This window comes from Solanum stenotomum, chromosome 1 (genome assembly GCF_019186545.1).
Source record: "Solanum stenotomum isolate F172 chromosome 1, ASM1918654v1, whole genome shotgun sequence".
Taxonomy (NCBI): Eukaryota; Viridiplantae; Streptophyta; class Magnoliopsida; order Solanales; family Solanaceae; genus Solanum; species Solanum stenotomum.
The window spans coordinates 19,764,860-19,779,497 of NC_064282.1; the positions used below are offsets into that span (position 1 = coordinate 19,764,860).

At 30.0% G+C, this 14,638-nt stretch overlaps 1 protein-coding gene across 1 annotated transcript; it reads left to right on the forward strand.

The window, feature by feature from the left end:
- The first annotated feature begins 458 nt into the window (after positions 1-458).
- Positions 459-4,939, forward strand: LOC125853676 (ent-kaurenoic acid oxidase 2-like). Its single transcript, XM_049533402.1, has 8 exons — positions 459-839; positions 2,874-3,351; positions 3,469-3,732; positions 3,815-3,904; positions 3,996-4,074; positions 4,156-4,262; positions 4,391-4,512; positions 4,605-4,939. The coding sequence occupies exons 1-8, from the start codon at positions 598-600 to the stop codon at positions 4,714-4,716; spliced, it is 1,494 nt and encodes a 497-aa protein (XP_049389359.1). The 5' UTR covers positions 459-597; the 3' UTR covers positions 4,717-4,939.
- The last annotated feature ends 9,699 nt before the right edge of the window (positions 4,940-14,638 follow it).

Sequence of the window (14,638 nt, forward strand, 5' to 3'; positions counted from 1 at the left end):
AAAAAAATTAAATTTTGTGAATGAAAATCCCCAAAAAAAAATTGAATATGAAATCAAATCAAATTTTATGGTCAAATATATATTTAAGGATAAAATTTAAAATTTTAATTCAAAATCTACTATTAAAAAATTATTTATTTTCCTTATTTTATAATATAATTTTTTAACAAATAAAATTCTTTTGCACCTCTTGCCCCGTCCTACCTACCAAACATGGTATAATAATTTAAATTTAAAATGTTTTATGACCATATCTTATTATTATTAATAAAAAGGTGGACTCCAAATATATATTTTTAATTTTAGTACTTTCCATATAAAAATTCTTCTACCCAAAAATTACTTTGGAATGCTAGAATTCCTCCTCCTCCTCCTTGTCCTCATATTCATTTACTTATAAATAGACAACACAAGTATTGAAATAAAGGACCATAGATAGAGACTCATGAGAGGGATATATCTCACAATTATTCTCTCTTTTCTCTTCTCAACCTTTTCCTCCTTTTCTTCTTCTTTCAACCTTTGAAAAAATTTCAAAAGAAAAAAAAAGTATTCCATTTTATCTCATATATATACTTTTCTTTCATCGTTAGAATTATGGAGTTTTGGTTGATGATGATGGTGACTATTATTTGTGTGATATTAGGGTTCATGAAATGGTTAGTTTTAAGTGTAAATGTTTGGTACTATGAAAAAGTGAAGTTGAGTGGTGACAAGAAGTTGAGGTTGTCATTGCCACCCGGTGATTTAGGGTGGCCTTTCATTGGTACTATGTGGTCCTTCCTCAGAGCTTTCAAATCCAACAATCCTGATTCATTCATCTCTTCCTTTGTTTCCAGGTCATCTATCTCTCTCTTCTCTCTTCATACGAGTTCAATATAATTCAGAATTATCTATGCTTATAAACTAATATATATTTAAAATGTACATATCTCTAATTTTTTTATTGTGCCATTGAGTGGTGCAGACAAACACACAAGTCACTACTACAAGCACCTGACAACCTTTGTTTTCTTGACCAAAGAAATTTTTTTAAGTTGGAGGCTGATCTAGAAATTAAATTTTAGGATTTTAATTTTTTAAAGTTTTTAGCATTTAATTCATTATATTTCTAATTTATATACTTGATATTTTATGATAAAAAAATTTAAAAAATCTTACACATAAATTTATACGTCACATTAAAAGTATTATTAGATCTAGATAAAAGCAGGGTCTATATGTTACATACGCCCATGAAAAGAACATATAAATAATTACAACTCTAAACATTTCGATCAACTAGTTGGTCATTGGATTTCTTGATAGTATAATTGTGTAAACTGATATGTCACATGATTCGTGAAAAGTGAGAATTAGTTTAGTTTAATCTATGAGGGAAAAAGGTTGGCCTTTTTTGATAAGCAAAAGGTATTGGAAATTAGCTTGGCGGTTTTGCAAGTAGTGTATTTGGTGTAATTAGAAATGGTAAAAGAAGCATTTGTCTTCATTTAGTGAGTTAACATTTAGTCAAAGAAGAAACAAACATAAGTAGAAAAAGAGGAAAATTAAAACTATTTCATGTCTAGTCAGCTTTTTTATTAATTCGAGGCTCCCAATATTTGTCATTTTACCTGACACTTTTTTTGTCATTACAAGAAGAAAACGACATTATATTAATATTCCCTTTTTTCACGCCAAAGTTGTGTGAACTTTAAGTTTTACCTTACACTTCATTTTTTCCTGTCTTAATTTGTTTGTTTGATTTTTCTATTAGAGGTGAAAAAGTTAAAATTAAAAAGTTATAAACTAAGTAATTTGAATATATAGATATATTTCCTATTTACTTGTATTTGTATTCTAAAAAGAGCATATTTTAAGTATATTATGTCATCATCCATGTAATTTGAATATGCATGTGATTATATATGCCTTTTTAAATTTTAGCTTCAAAATTTATGATCAGACAGGAGCTAATAAACTTGGGGATACAATATTGTTTACTTAATATTTCATTTTTGCCACCCCATTAGACAAAGAGGGGGTAGGGGTGAATATATATTTGGATCTCAAGGAGATAAAAATGATTCATGTCTCCTCTTGTACATTTTCCATGTTTTGTAACAGTACTAGATAGCTGAAATTGTATAAACAATATCCTATTTGACTATATTCGAACATACGATTTCTCAATAAAGTTTTTACTGTTTGAAAGACACTAAAGTCTTATCTTTGAAACAACAATCATACAAGGTATTAAGTCTAGTCGTAAGCTACTTGCCACTAAAGTGGTAGACAATTTTACAAGATAAGAAAGTGCATTTTAGATAGATAGATAGGGAATGAACACATGCCCCCACTAGCTAGTTAGATAGTATTCTAAGGAGAGAGGGAGAAAAAAAATATAATTCTAGTTGATTATCGTTTTATCTTTAGAATGATTTATTAGTTATCTATAGTATTTTTTTGTGACTATCTTCGTTTGAGTTATTTATTTTTCTATATTGCTTTGCATTGTTTTTTTTTTTTTGAGTTGAAGGTCTATAGAAAATAGTTTCTCTACCTCTAAGCTAATGGTAAGGTCTACTACGTATAGTCTACCCTCCCCAAATCCCACTTTTATTTTACATTACATAGGATATGTTGTTATTGTCCAGCCAATCCGACTTTACATGGAGGAGCTACATGATTCAAAGGGGATTCTGATTTCTTTTCGTCAGAAAATTATATTGCACATACATACAATTCCCTTTATATTATAGTGCCATTCTAGTAATTAAACTTGCTTGATGTCACATGTTCGAATCTCAAATGCGACATTTCAACATTTTGACAAGGCGTTGTCAAAATTCTTGCTCTGCCGCTGACTTTTTTTTTTAAAATTATAATTGTAGATTCGGACGAACAGGAATATACAAGGCATTCATGTTTGGAAGTCCATGTGTGATTATTACAACACCAGAAGCTTGCAGGAAGGTTTTAAATGATGATGAAGCCTTCAAGCCTGGCTGGCCTACTTCTACTATGGAACTCATTGGTAAAAAATCATTTATTGGTATTTCATATGAAGAACACAAATGGTTAAGGAAACTAACTGCAGCACCTGTGAATGGTCACGAGGCGTTGTCGATGTACATTCAGTATATCGAAGAACGAGTGATATCAGCATTGGATAAATGGTCATCCATGGGAGAAATTGAGTTCTTAACACACCTGAGAAAGCTAACTTTTCAAATTATTATGTACATTTTCCTTAGTACTGAAAGTGAACAAGTCATGGATGCTTTAGAAAAGGAATACACAATTTTGAATTATGGTGTTAGAGCTATGGCTGTCAACTTGCCAGGATTTGCTTATCATAAAGCACTCAAGGTAATTGAGAAATTGTCCCTTGTCTTTTGTCACTTAAATAATAAATGTTTGCGTGAAAAAATCATGTCTTATGTATACAATTTACTAGAAAGTTAAAAGGTGTGGATAAATTTTCAGGCGCGTAAAAAGCTTGTGGCAATCTTTCAATCGATCGTGGATGATAGGAGGGCGAGGAGGGAAAAAAGAGGGCCAGAAGACAAGAAAGACATGATGGATATTCTACTTGAAGTTCAAGATGAGAATGGAAGGAAATTGAATGATGAAGAGATTATTGATGTGTTGGTAATGTATCTTAATGCTGGTCATGAATCTTCAGGTCATATAACTATGTGGGTTACGTATTTTCTGCAGAAACATCCTGAGTTCTTCAAAAAAGCTAAGGTAACAAAAAGTTACACATTTTTATAAACATTTTTCAATGTTCTATTTTATTGAGATTTCAATCTTTCGATTCGAAAAACAGGCAGAGCAAGAGGCTATTGTGAAAAATAGGCCATCTGACCAAAAGGGCTTGACACTCAAAGAAATCAGGAATATGGACTACCTCTCAAAGGTGAATTTTTCATTTCTTTTTTTTAACATTCATGCATGGTATATCAAATTTTGTTTTCTCTTCTCTAGTCAATGTAATAATTCCTTTATAGGTGATCGATGAAACACTTCGTTTGATTACCTTCTCCTTTGTGGTCTTCCGTGAGGCAAAAGAAGATGTTGCTATTCATGGTTAGTTATAATAATATATCATTAACTGATACGAGGAGATTACGTTAACACAACTCAACTATATCTTGTTTTTTTTTCCAGGCTATACCATACCCAAAGGATGGAAAGTTTTGGTGTGGTTTAGGAGTGTTCATTTGGATCCTGAAATATATAAGGATCCAATGGAGTTTAACCCTTCTAGATGGGATGTAAGTTTTAACAAACCTTATTGCTTTAGAAATAGTACACTTTTTTACTTAACTATCATGTGGTTTAGTGTAAACACATAAATCATCTGATAATTTTTGTAATTTGTGTCGTGTTGTGAAATTTTTAGGAACTTACACCAAAGGTAGGAACATTCCTTCCTTTTGGAGGAGGAGGCAGACTTTGCCCCGGAAATGACCTTGCTAAGCTTGAAATCTCTATTTTTCTCCATTATTTTCTGTTGGATTATGAGTAAGTTGTTTGATTGCTGATTCACTTAACAGAGGTCAGGTCCGCCCGCGTACACTCTATGTGTTGTTAATTTTTACTTATTTGTTTTGCAGGCTTGAAAGGAAAAATCCGTCTTGCCCAGTAATGTATTTGCCTCATTGTAGGCCTAAGGACAACTGCTTGGGAAGAGTGAAAAGAGTATCATCAACTACTAGTGCTGCTTAGAACAAAAAATAAGAAGAAGGCCACATGATCTCTCTGCATCTATGTGATTTAGATTTTGTTTCTTTGTTGCTGGATATGGAAAAATTGCAAGAGCAAGGCAATTTGCTTGGGAATAGTTAGGAACAGAAAATCATTATTTCTTGCTCAATAGAATTATGTGTACATTTTAACAAGAAGATCATTATGGTCTTCTATTTTGTTAAGAATGAATAAATGCAGAAAAAGAGATAGTTGGTTATATTTGCTCATGTTGAATCTCCTTCTTAACTTTTTTCGTGTGTTTACTTCTTTTATAATTTGTATGTATACCTTTGATATCATGATGTCTAGGTTAAGATAAATACTGTATTGATAAACATCAATTCAGCAAATTAATTAGTTTTTTTCAGAGGCCGAATAAATTGATTTTTGGGGTTTTCTTAAAATTGGCCTGCCCAAACCCATCCAAAGTTTGGTTTGATGGGTTGGGTATGAATTTTGTTGACTGATGGGCTTATTTAAGTAGTGCCCAAGTTTAACTATATGATGAAACGTAGGTTTCAAACTCTAAAAATTACGGGTCAATGGCGAGTTGGATTAGGATCCTCCCAGGGGTGGACCTAGGTGGAGCCTAGAGGTTCACCGGAACCCCCTCGTTAAAAAATTACACTATATATATAACATCAAATTCTGATTTTATGTAAATATATATTAAAATAAACCTCGTGAAAATAAATGATAGACTTGTCTCAGTGGATAAGTGGTTCATGAAATGTCTCTATGTCATTGGTTCAAATCCCATTGGTTCCCTCTTTTTAATGCTTTGAAACATGGAACTTTTGGGCAGACCTTCTTCTTCTTTTTCATTATTTTTTCCTGTTATTACATTTCTTCTTTTTAATTTGTTTTTTTAAAAAAATTATTAGACACATTCTTTTTTTTTTTATTTTTTATTCTTTTTATATCTATTATTCATTTTGTTCAACGTAACTCTTTTTTCATATACGTTTGAATAACTTTTTTAAAAAAATGATGAATTATATTTAACTTGATATTGAGATAGAAATATAATTTTTTTTTTTTTTTTAAAAAAATGTAAATAGATGTAATTGAATGAAGAAACTTAAATATCGTCAACATCCTTTTAAAAATATTAATTTAATAGAATTCATGAAATTTCTTTTATGTTTTTAATTCTATTTTAGAGATATGGAAACTAAACTTATTTGATTTATTCGTTATTTTTTTTTTTACAAATTATGACTAACCTAGTAAATTGAACTATATGAACTAAAAAAATTGACGATGTTATTTATTTATCTTCTGAATATGCATTAGTAACTCTATTTTTACACACTTTTAGAGAATCTGAACGATTTTCATAGTAATATTTGATTGAATGGATACTAATTTAAAAACTTTTAAAAAGCAAAATATAAAGTAAAACATTACAAAATAAAAGTATAAAAAACACAAGAAATTTTAAGAATGTTCGATGGAGCATGATAAAAGTAAAAAAAAATATGTTTAATACGGTGTGATAAAGTGAGTTCAGTTTAGCATGATAAGATAAATATCTTTCTTCCCCGTCGCGCTCCCTTTTTCATCATTTAATTTTCACGCGTTTTAGGAATCAACTTATGTAATACAGTCGATCCACTAAAATTCTTATCAATGCATCTTTATCCTCGATATCTTTGATTAGTTTAGTCTTTACTTTTATGAACCAATGAAATATCTATGGTTCTTGTACAAAGAGCATGCCGAGGGGCTACTACGCTCACCGCCCACTTGCATTTTCACCTGAACTTCTTCTTTATACTTCGAACCCCCTGAACAAAAATTCTGGATCCGCCACTGAATCCACCATTTAGCTGCTCAAGTTCATTCAGCTTAACTTATCCTTTTGAATTGTGATAATAGGCCAATACTAGTTATACAAAATGGAAAATAAGCTAATAGAAGAGTTGAATTAAGCTTGAGAGCTAGCTAACAGCTCAATCAAATAATCATCCATTTGACCAATAGCTCGAGCTCAATGCTCATCGTTAGAAGTTTTATATGGGGGGATTTAAATAATGATTTGTCCAAAAATTACTTAGATTATAATAACATAAACTTAAATACAAGTCATAATTCAATTCGTCCAGTGTCTAATTTTAGTGACCTTGAAATTCTTAACATTGTTATCCAGACTTGTAAAACTCCCTTTTTTTTTCTTCAAAAATTTCTTACATATGAACAATTTAGGCCAATCAATGGATCATAAGGGAGATCAATTGACCCATATCGAGATTATGACTTGTTACGCATGCATGCATACCTCCTTAATCATAATTTCAAATATTACAAACCATTTTCATTCTTTTATCTTTTTAACAAAATTATATTACAGCCTATAAACATAGCTGTGTGTGTTAATTAATTTAATTTTAGGAAAAAATTAATTTCTACCATAGTAGAAGTGTCGGAATCAACATGTCTGTTTTTCGTAATTAGTTTTATTTATGAAGGGTGTTTTGGTCACAACCTTCCTTCCCTTCGCTGTGTTGTACGTGCCTCTTTCCACCTTCAACAGTATAATCTATTCATGGTGGATAGATAGAAACACTCTTCAGTTCTCAGGTCTTTCCAGTTCTCACAAAGGGAGAAAAAAGGTAATTTTGCTTCATTAGCTTTCAGTTTTCCTTCTTCTGCACCTCTGCTTCCATTTTTCATGCGATTTTTGGATTTGGCTGCAGATAAAGGGCTTTTGGTTTTTCGTCGCTTTAATTTTTCTTTTTAGCTTCGGCTTCTCTTTATTTTCAGAAATTGTGCAGTTCTTCTACTTCGTTTTGGTATCTCTGTTGTGTTTTCTATCAACCCATTATGGTGTTGATGTGAGAACAGAGGTGGGATTGTTGAATTTTTTGTTTCTGTGTGCAGTGTTGATTGATATTCACGAACTAATTCTACTCTGTTTGTGTGTGTGTGTCAGTTGGATTTTTTTTTATCACAGAAAATACCCAATCCAACGTGTGGAGTGGTAGTGCTAATGTGAATTTAGGATACCAACTTGAGAACTGATCATCCAATTTTGGTCATGGGGTTAACATTAGTATTCTGAATCCGTCTTTCAATAATATAGTATAGTACCTTATCGAAATGACGGTGATTCCATACACGAAAATGTGTACTAAATATTCATCAGGTTTTGATTCTTAAAATATTTTATAATTATTGATACTAAATTGCTAATTTTTTATTCTTCCTTCACCCGTGTCGTTGTAACTACTACTTCCAAGTTTGTTTGCTTTCGTACTCCTCTAATTCCGTAAGTTTGATTCTTACCTTCTGCACTTTTCTTGCTTCATAATTGTTCGCTATTTACTTTTACTAAACACTCCACACTATTTTTGAATTGCCTGCCCGACATAAAAGCTACGTACGTCAAGGTCATAGTTATTGTTTATACTAAAAATATGTTGCTATTGTTATAAATGTTCTTCTCCTGCCATTCACAAAAGCATGAAAAGACTCAGCTATTATATATCCATACAATTTCAAATCTTCAGTAATGTCGGATAACCATAATAAGCGAGCTCAAGTTTCTCATAACACAACCGCCAATAAAAAGGCTAGGTGCCAAGAATTATACATGATGATGGCACCTGATAAGAAAGAAGCTTCTCTGGCTCGACAACGAGCAAGTAAAGCCGCTGTTCATTGCTCGAAAATTCATCTTCAATGGGCTAATAACCAACCTGCCATCCATTGAGGCAACCAATTTCTTCTCAGAGCAAGCTTCTTCTGCTGTAAGGCTGTCCCTACTACTGGGTTAAACAGGTTATTTCATCTATTTTCTTTTTCTGTAATTTTGACTATCCTGAATGCAGGAGATAACAATAACCTCATTTAGTAAAGCTGAAAAATTTACTCCTTCCCAATTCTAAAATTCTCAGAGACTTAAAAACTTTTCTTTAAGCTAATCTACAACTTTTAACATAAATAGGTTCAACATCTGGTACACACTGTTCAGAATCTGCTAAAAATTCAACTACTATAATACTTCCAGGTTCAATTCTCGCCTTTCACCAGTAACAAGGACAATTACATATTCCTTTGTTACATATCACAACATATATCCTCGCCTTAAGATTTAATTTGCAGGTGAAAATTCAACCCTGGTTGACTTCTTGTTAAATACACAAGCACAAACCACTTATCTTCACCTTAAAGCTGTTCCTAATTGTAAATTTTGCGGTGCAAAAAAGTTTGAATATGAACCTCCGGCGTCTTGTTGCAGCAATGGTTCTGTTCACTTAACTTCATATGATATGCCACATGAATTGACTAGTCTCTATTTGAGTAACACTGCTGAATCAAAAGAATTTTGAATCTATATTTCGTAAGTCCATACTTTCGAGTTTATTTATAACAAGACTGACATAATTACAATCTGTCTGTTTCAGTTGTTTATTTGATTGCACATTTATCCAAAAAAATATGTGTCAGCATCATATTTATAATACTTTTCCTTCAATGTTCATGTTCCTTATTAAAAATATTGCTACATCCTATTATAGACAGATCAGGATGTTAGACATTCTTCAAATTTTTGTTCTTATAGTATAGATTGTTTTCACAAATTAGCTTATTAATTGATTGTCTTCCTTCAACATTTACTCTGACTTTTGATTTTTGCTCTCCTTATTTTTTCCTGTTTTTGTACTTCTAAACTTAGAAATTAGAATTACAAATAACTAATACTATGTTTGACCTTTACATTTTGTTCATATATTGCATGTTTGTAAGTGAATCTTTGCCCCAGAAAAAAGATTTCACATTTTTTAGTATACTGAACTTATGATGTGTTGACCGAGGTTGTTTTTCCATCTTCCAGTGTTTTGATATGTAATGTTCTTTTTGACTAAATCCTAACACTCCATTTCAGCATATTGTTAACACAAAAAAAAGAATCAACTGTTGCTGTAATTTTTTGCAACATTCTGCACCTTTTACTTTTTATTTTATTTGTATCAAAGTGCTGAAAATAAAGAACAAAATTTTGCTGCTATATATATACTTGCTGCAACTATTATAATTCAATAATGTTCTGCCCCTTTTGCTTTATCAATGAAACAGGAAAAAACCCAGAAAGTTTACACTTTGGGAAGACTACTATGGAAATACCCTCATGGAATTAGCTAAAAGGGTGACAAAATCTACAACAGGTAAAGAAAACAATCATTATCTATATATAGTCCTAACATATAAATAAGTACCCAAAATTACTTCTTCTTATCTACACAGGTTTGTCAAATAGATACAATACGACAATACTCATGGACCTCACATTTCCACATGCCACAGCGTTACATGAATGGTAATAGCCCCCTTTTCTAAAACAGTTTTTCCATTCGGATTACATGAACTCTCTTCCTGCATTCCACCTTGCAGGCCACTGCTGATTGAATACACAATGAAAAGCAAATCCACAACTGGCTCCCTTCTGTTTGTTCCATTTGAAGAAGAATCAATATCCATATCAGATATACAAATGCAACCACCAGTAAGTATATAACAACTTCTCATAACAACAACAAATAAAATAATACCACCCTCAAACTTGACAGGGTGGTCAGATATTCTACATAGATGGTCAGCTCACATTAACGAATGAGGACCAACATTTCTGCATCATGGCATGCTCAGACTGCAACATTCCATTCACAAGAAGTATTTCCTCAAGGCCATTCTACTGCATACATTGTGATCGATCTACTATGCTCATCCCAAGGTATAATCTATACTTACTCTTTTAGCTATTTTACAAATAACTAACTAAAACTCTTCCCTTCTACACTGAGAGCAATTTGACTTCACAGTTACTGATCCCGCTACAGCTTCCGTCTCTGCTGAAAAAAATGTTGCACCTCTCAATACAAGAAATTGCCAGGCAAAGGTATTTCTTATATTAAACTTAAAACAGATAAAACAATCATAATAAATTACTCACTTCTTCCTTGCAGAACCACCAACAACTTCATGAACAGCTGTGCAACCAGCGACTTACAGAATTCAAATGAAAAAACTATTCTCCAGAAACCACGAAACATCAGCTGCAAATTTGACTTCTCAATTATGAAGAAAAACACAACCCCACCCAATCAGCACTGATGGTCACAGCCGAAGCAACAAAGCGCAAAATGCTGGACACAAGCAGCAAACCTTCCGGCAGTAAACACAAAACTGCCATCATAAGGCTCCTCTTCCTTGCAATCATATAATGCCAAAAAAATGAATACATGTCTAAACTACCATATTACTAAAACAACTTTTCTCACACATTCTTTTGCAGGAAGTTTTTGCATCAAAGTAAATTCCAGTTTGCTATCCTTTTGTCAATGCACTACTGCCTCCAATGAAAATACAGTTTCAACAAGGTACGTCGCAATCTGCCACACTAACTCCATTCTTACTAAATTATACCTACACAATCTAAAACACTCTTCTTTGTGATTGCAGATGTTTTGTGAACTACAAAGAATCAACATCTATTTTACCTTTTGTGTACAAAGATGTAAATATGTATAAAACATAGCCGAAACGTGCATAGGCAGTGCAATAACAAATATAATAATACTTATATATATTACCAACCTATCATAAAAATTACTGTCGACAATAATCACGTGTTGGGCCCGTGCGCGCAGGAGCATCCCCATCTAGTACATAATAGAAACTTCAAGTTACCACTAACTATGAGATAGAAACTTAGTTATGCCAATAAAGATGTCTCATAAATTTCAATATCGAATCTAATCAAAATATTATACTTGATCTAACAAAAAAGTGCCCATTGTTTTAGGACCGTCAAATTAAATTAATGACTAACAAAAATAAGATTACCTAAATTATAGAGTAATTGGTAAATACTTTCTTATTCTTAGTCATACAAATAAGATTTGCACCTTTTATTTTTTAATAAGAAAACCACTCCACTTCCAAATAAGAATCTTTCGAAGCATAAATTAATTGGGCTCCGAAAATAAATATCTAATATATTAAACCAAAAATAGTAAAAGACTGCTAAAGATAAATTAATTGAATAACTAAATGTGTTAGTTAATTTGGTTGGTTAAAAAATTAACCTAACGCCACAACATTTAGCTAGTGTATGGCCCCAAGTTCTCAAATATTCTTGCCAAATTATATATTTGGTGAAATTTCATCATGGATTTGGCCCAAATTTTCCCAAAAATATTTGACCATTTCAAAAAATATGATTTATACCCATAAGTTTTAAAAATTATTTAAAATACTTATAAATTTATATTATAACTAGTGAACTTAGTCGCGCTTCGCGCGATTAGAAATAGTTTGCTAAATTCGTTAAATAATTAATTTTTAGAATAATTGAGTGTTAAAAATATTCTAAAGATTCTTTGTAATGTTTAATTCAAATATATCAAATTTCGTTCTTAATTTAGTTTATCATTAGTACTTATGTTTTATATATTTTGCGGTTTTAAATCGCTTAAGAATCTTAGGTCTTCTAAAAAAAAAACTATATCGCTAAAATTGTTCACCTTATTTTAATTAAAAAAGGTAAGTTTGATTTAATAAGTTGAACTCTTCATCTATATGTGTCTATACATAAGTTTTCCTTTAATTTATTCTGAAATATTTATAAGCTTATATGCTTAAAAATGTAAATACATTTAATAAATATTTTTTACGAAAACATGTTTTTTTAATACCTATTTTTTGTTCTTTTAAAACGCAGAGTTAATTTTTATGATATCAACCTATAAAGGTAAAATTATACATTATGTTTACTTCAATTAAATTAGTGTTAAAGATGTCCATTTCCAGTCTAATCACCCCCCTAATTATTGGTTATATTAATTAATAAAAAAGAAGAAGATAAATGACTTCTAGATCATAAAAAGTGACCACACCACTTTATCTATATCTAACTTTACTATAGATATAAATATCACAAGAATAGTAAGACATTGATGCAATCAACGCTGGCAAATTAAACCTTTACAAACAAATCACAATTTCAAGAACTTAATTAAGAAAAAAAAACAAATTAATTGATTCTATATATGTTTCATTCTTGACATTTTGAAATTTATCTCTTTTACTTTCTTCTTTTTTTTGTTTATATGAGTTTCTTGTTCTATTCTTGTTCCTATTATTTTTTATTTGGATAATTTTATTTTATTTATGTAATTCGATCTCTTATTTTAGTTACATTTCAAAATCATTTTCGGTTCCACATTTTTTCACATCCCTTTTCAATTACTTATTTTTGCCTTTAATTTTTTCAGTATCTTTCCTTTAAGATAATTAAGTTAGTTCACTTTTTTACTTCAACTAATTTTAAAGGGAAATTCAAAAATTAAATTTTCTGTTAGTTAAATTTTCCTTATATTTTTTATATGAGATAGAATTATATTGATAATTATAATTGATCATCTTCCTTTTCTATATCTATTATTTATTTTAGATTATGAAGATCACATGTCAATAAATTAAAATACATCAAAGAATATATTCTAATGTTTCTCAAGAGTTTCTTTTGTTGATGAAAACTTTAGTTAGTGATCGATCTTACTTTTATAATTTTGTATGACTTTTTTCAAATCAATCTTTCATTGTTTGTACGTATTTTTTTTTTTTTGCATCTTCCTCACGAATACAAATATTAAATCAAATTTAGAAAGCTCAAAACATTAAACGATAATATCTCCTTGTTCATCAAATAAAAATAGTTCTAAAATATTTGTTGAGATTCGAGTAGGATCAATTACATTTTAAATAATTACTCTTTCATACAAATATTATAGTCTCTTCATACTTATTTTCTTCCTTTTAATATTCATATTCTATGAAAGTTGCTATTCTTCTCTTTAATAATGAATTAACCTTCTTTTCACGTTTCACTACTCTTAGCTTATAAAATATTTAAATCACTTTCGACCTATTTTATTTATATAAAATGAGTAGATTGAGAAATACATAACCTCAATTACATAAATAATATAAAGTATTCAAATAAATTAAATTCAATGTATTATATGTATAAATTAATATTCCTTTAACTTTAGTTATATATTAGTTAATATTTCTAAATCATTTTAAAAGGTAAACATAAATAAAAATTCTGAAATTCTTGAATTCTCAAATTAATTTTATTATTCACAACTTTACATAACAACACAAAAATTAAATTCATTTTTTTGTGAAGGAAAAAAAACTTATACAATGTTGAATCAATAAAAAAAATCTTGAAGGTCTATGAACTAAACGATTCAAGCTTCCAGGTTAAAAATAATTTACTTGAAATTTCAAAAAAATAAATAAAATAGTATAAGAATAAATTAAAATTAATTAATAAGTAAATGAATTTTTGTAGAAGTACCAAGAAAGATGATCCTTACTTCTAATATTTAATTTGTCGACATAACCAACATCCAATATATCACTGAAGATTAATGAAAAAATTAGTAATTGAGGGGATCCTTTACTGATTTGTTCATCAAACTTAAACTTAAATTCTTAAAATATTATCATATGTTCATCTTATCTTCCATTGTAAACAATAAAACTTATTCACAAAAAATATGCATGGAATAATAAGTATAGTAAAATCACTAATAATGAGGAAAAAAGCAACACAAATGAAAAAAATATAATAAGAAAGAACACTATAAATAAGAGACATCAAACAAACTAAAATGAGAACAGTAACATAAATTATATATTGTACTCATCAAAATTGAATTTGAATTTGGAATCCCAAAATTGCCATATGCTCATCTTATCTTCCACATTGTAAATAATAGAAGTTAGTGACAAATAATCTATATTTAATAAAATTAGACGTAAACAAAATGATGTACTTTAGTATAAATATAATGAAGAAAGAAAGAAAGAAGAAGAAGAAGGA

Coding starts and splice junctions, on each gene's coding strand:
- LOC125853676 (XM_049533402.1), top strand. CDS start 598: ATGGAGTTTTGGTTGATGATGATGGTGACTATTATTTGTGTGATATTA. Junction 3,733..3,814: donor AGTTCTTCAAAAAAGCTAAG/GTAACAAAAAGT, acceptor TTCGAAAAACAG/GCAGAGCAAGAGGCTATTGT. Junction 4,075..4,155: donor AGAAGATGTTGCTATTCATG/GTTAGTTATAAT, acceptor TTTTTTTTCCAG/GCTATACCATACCCAAAGGA.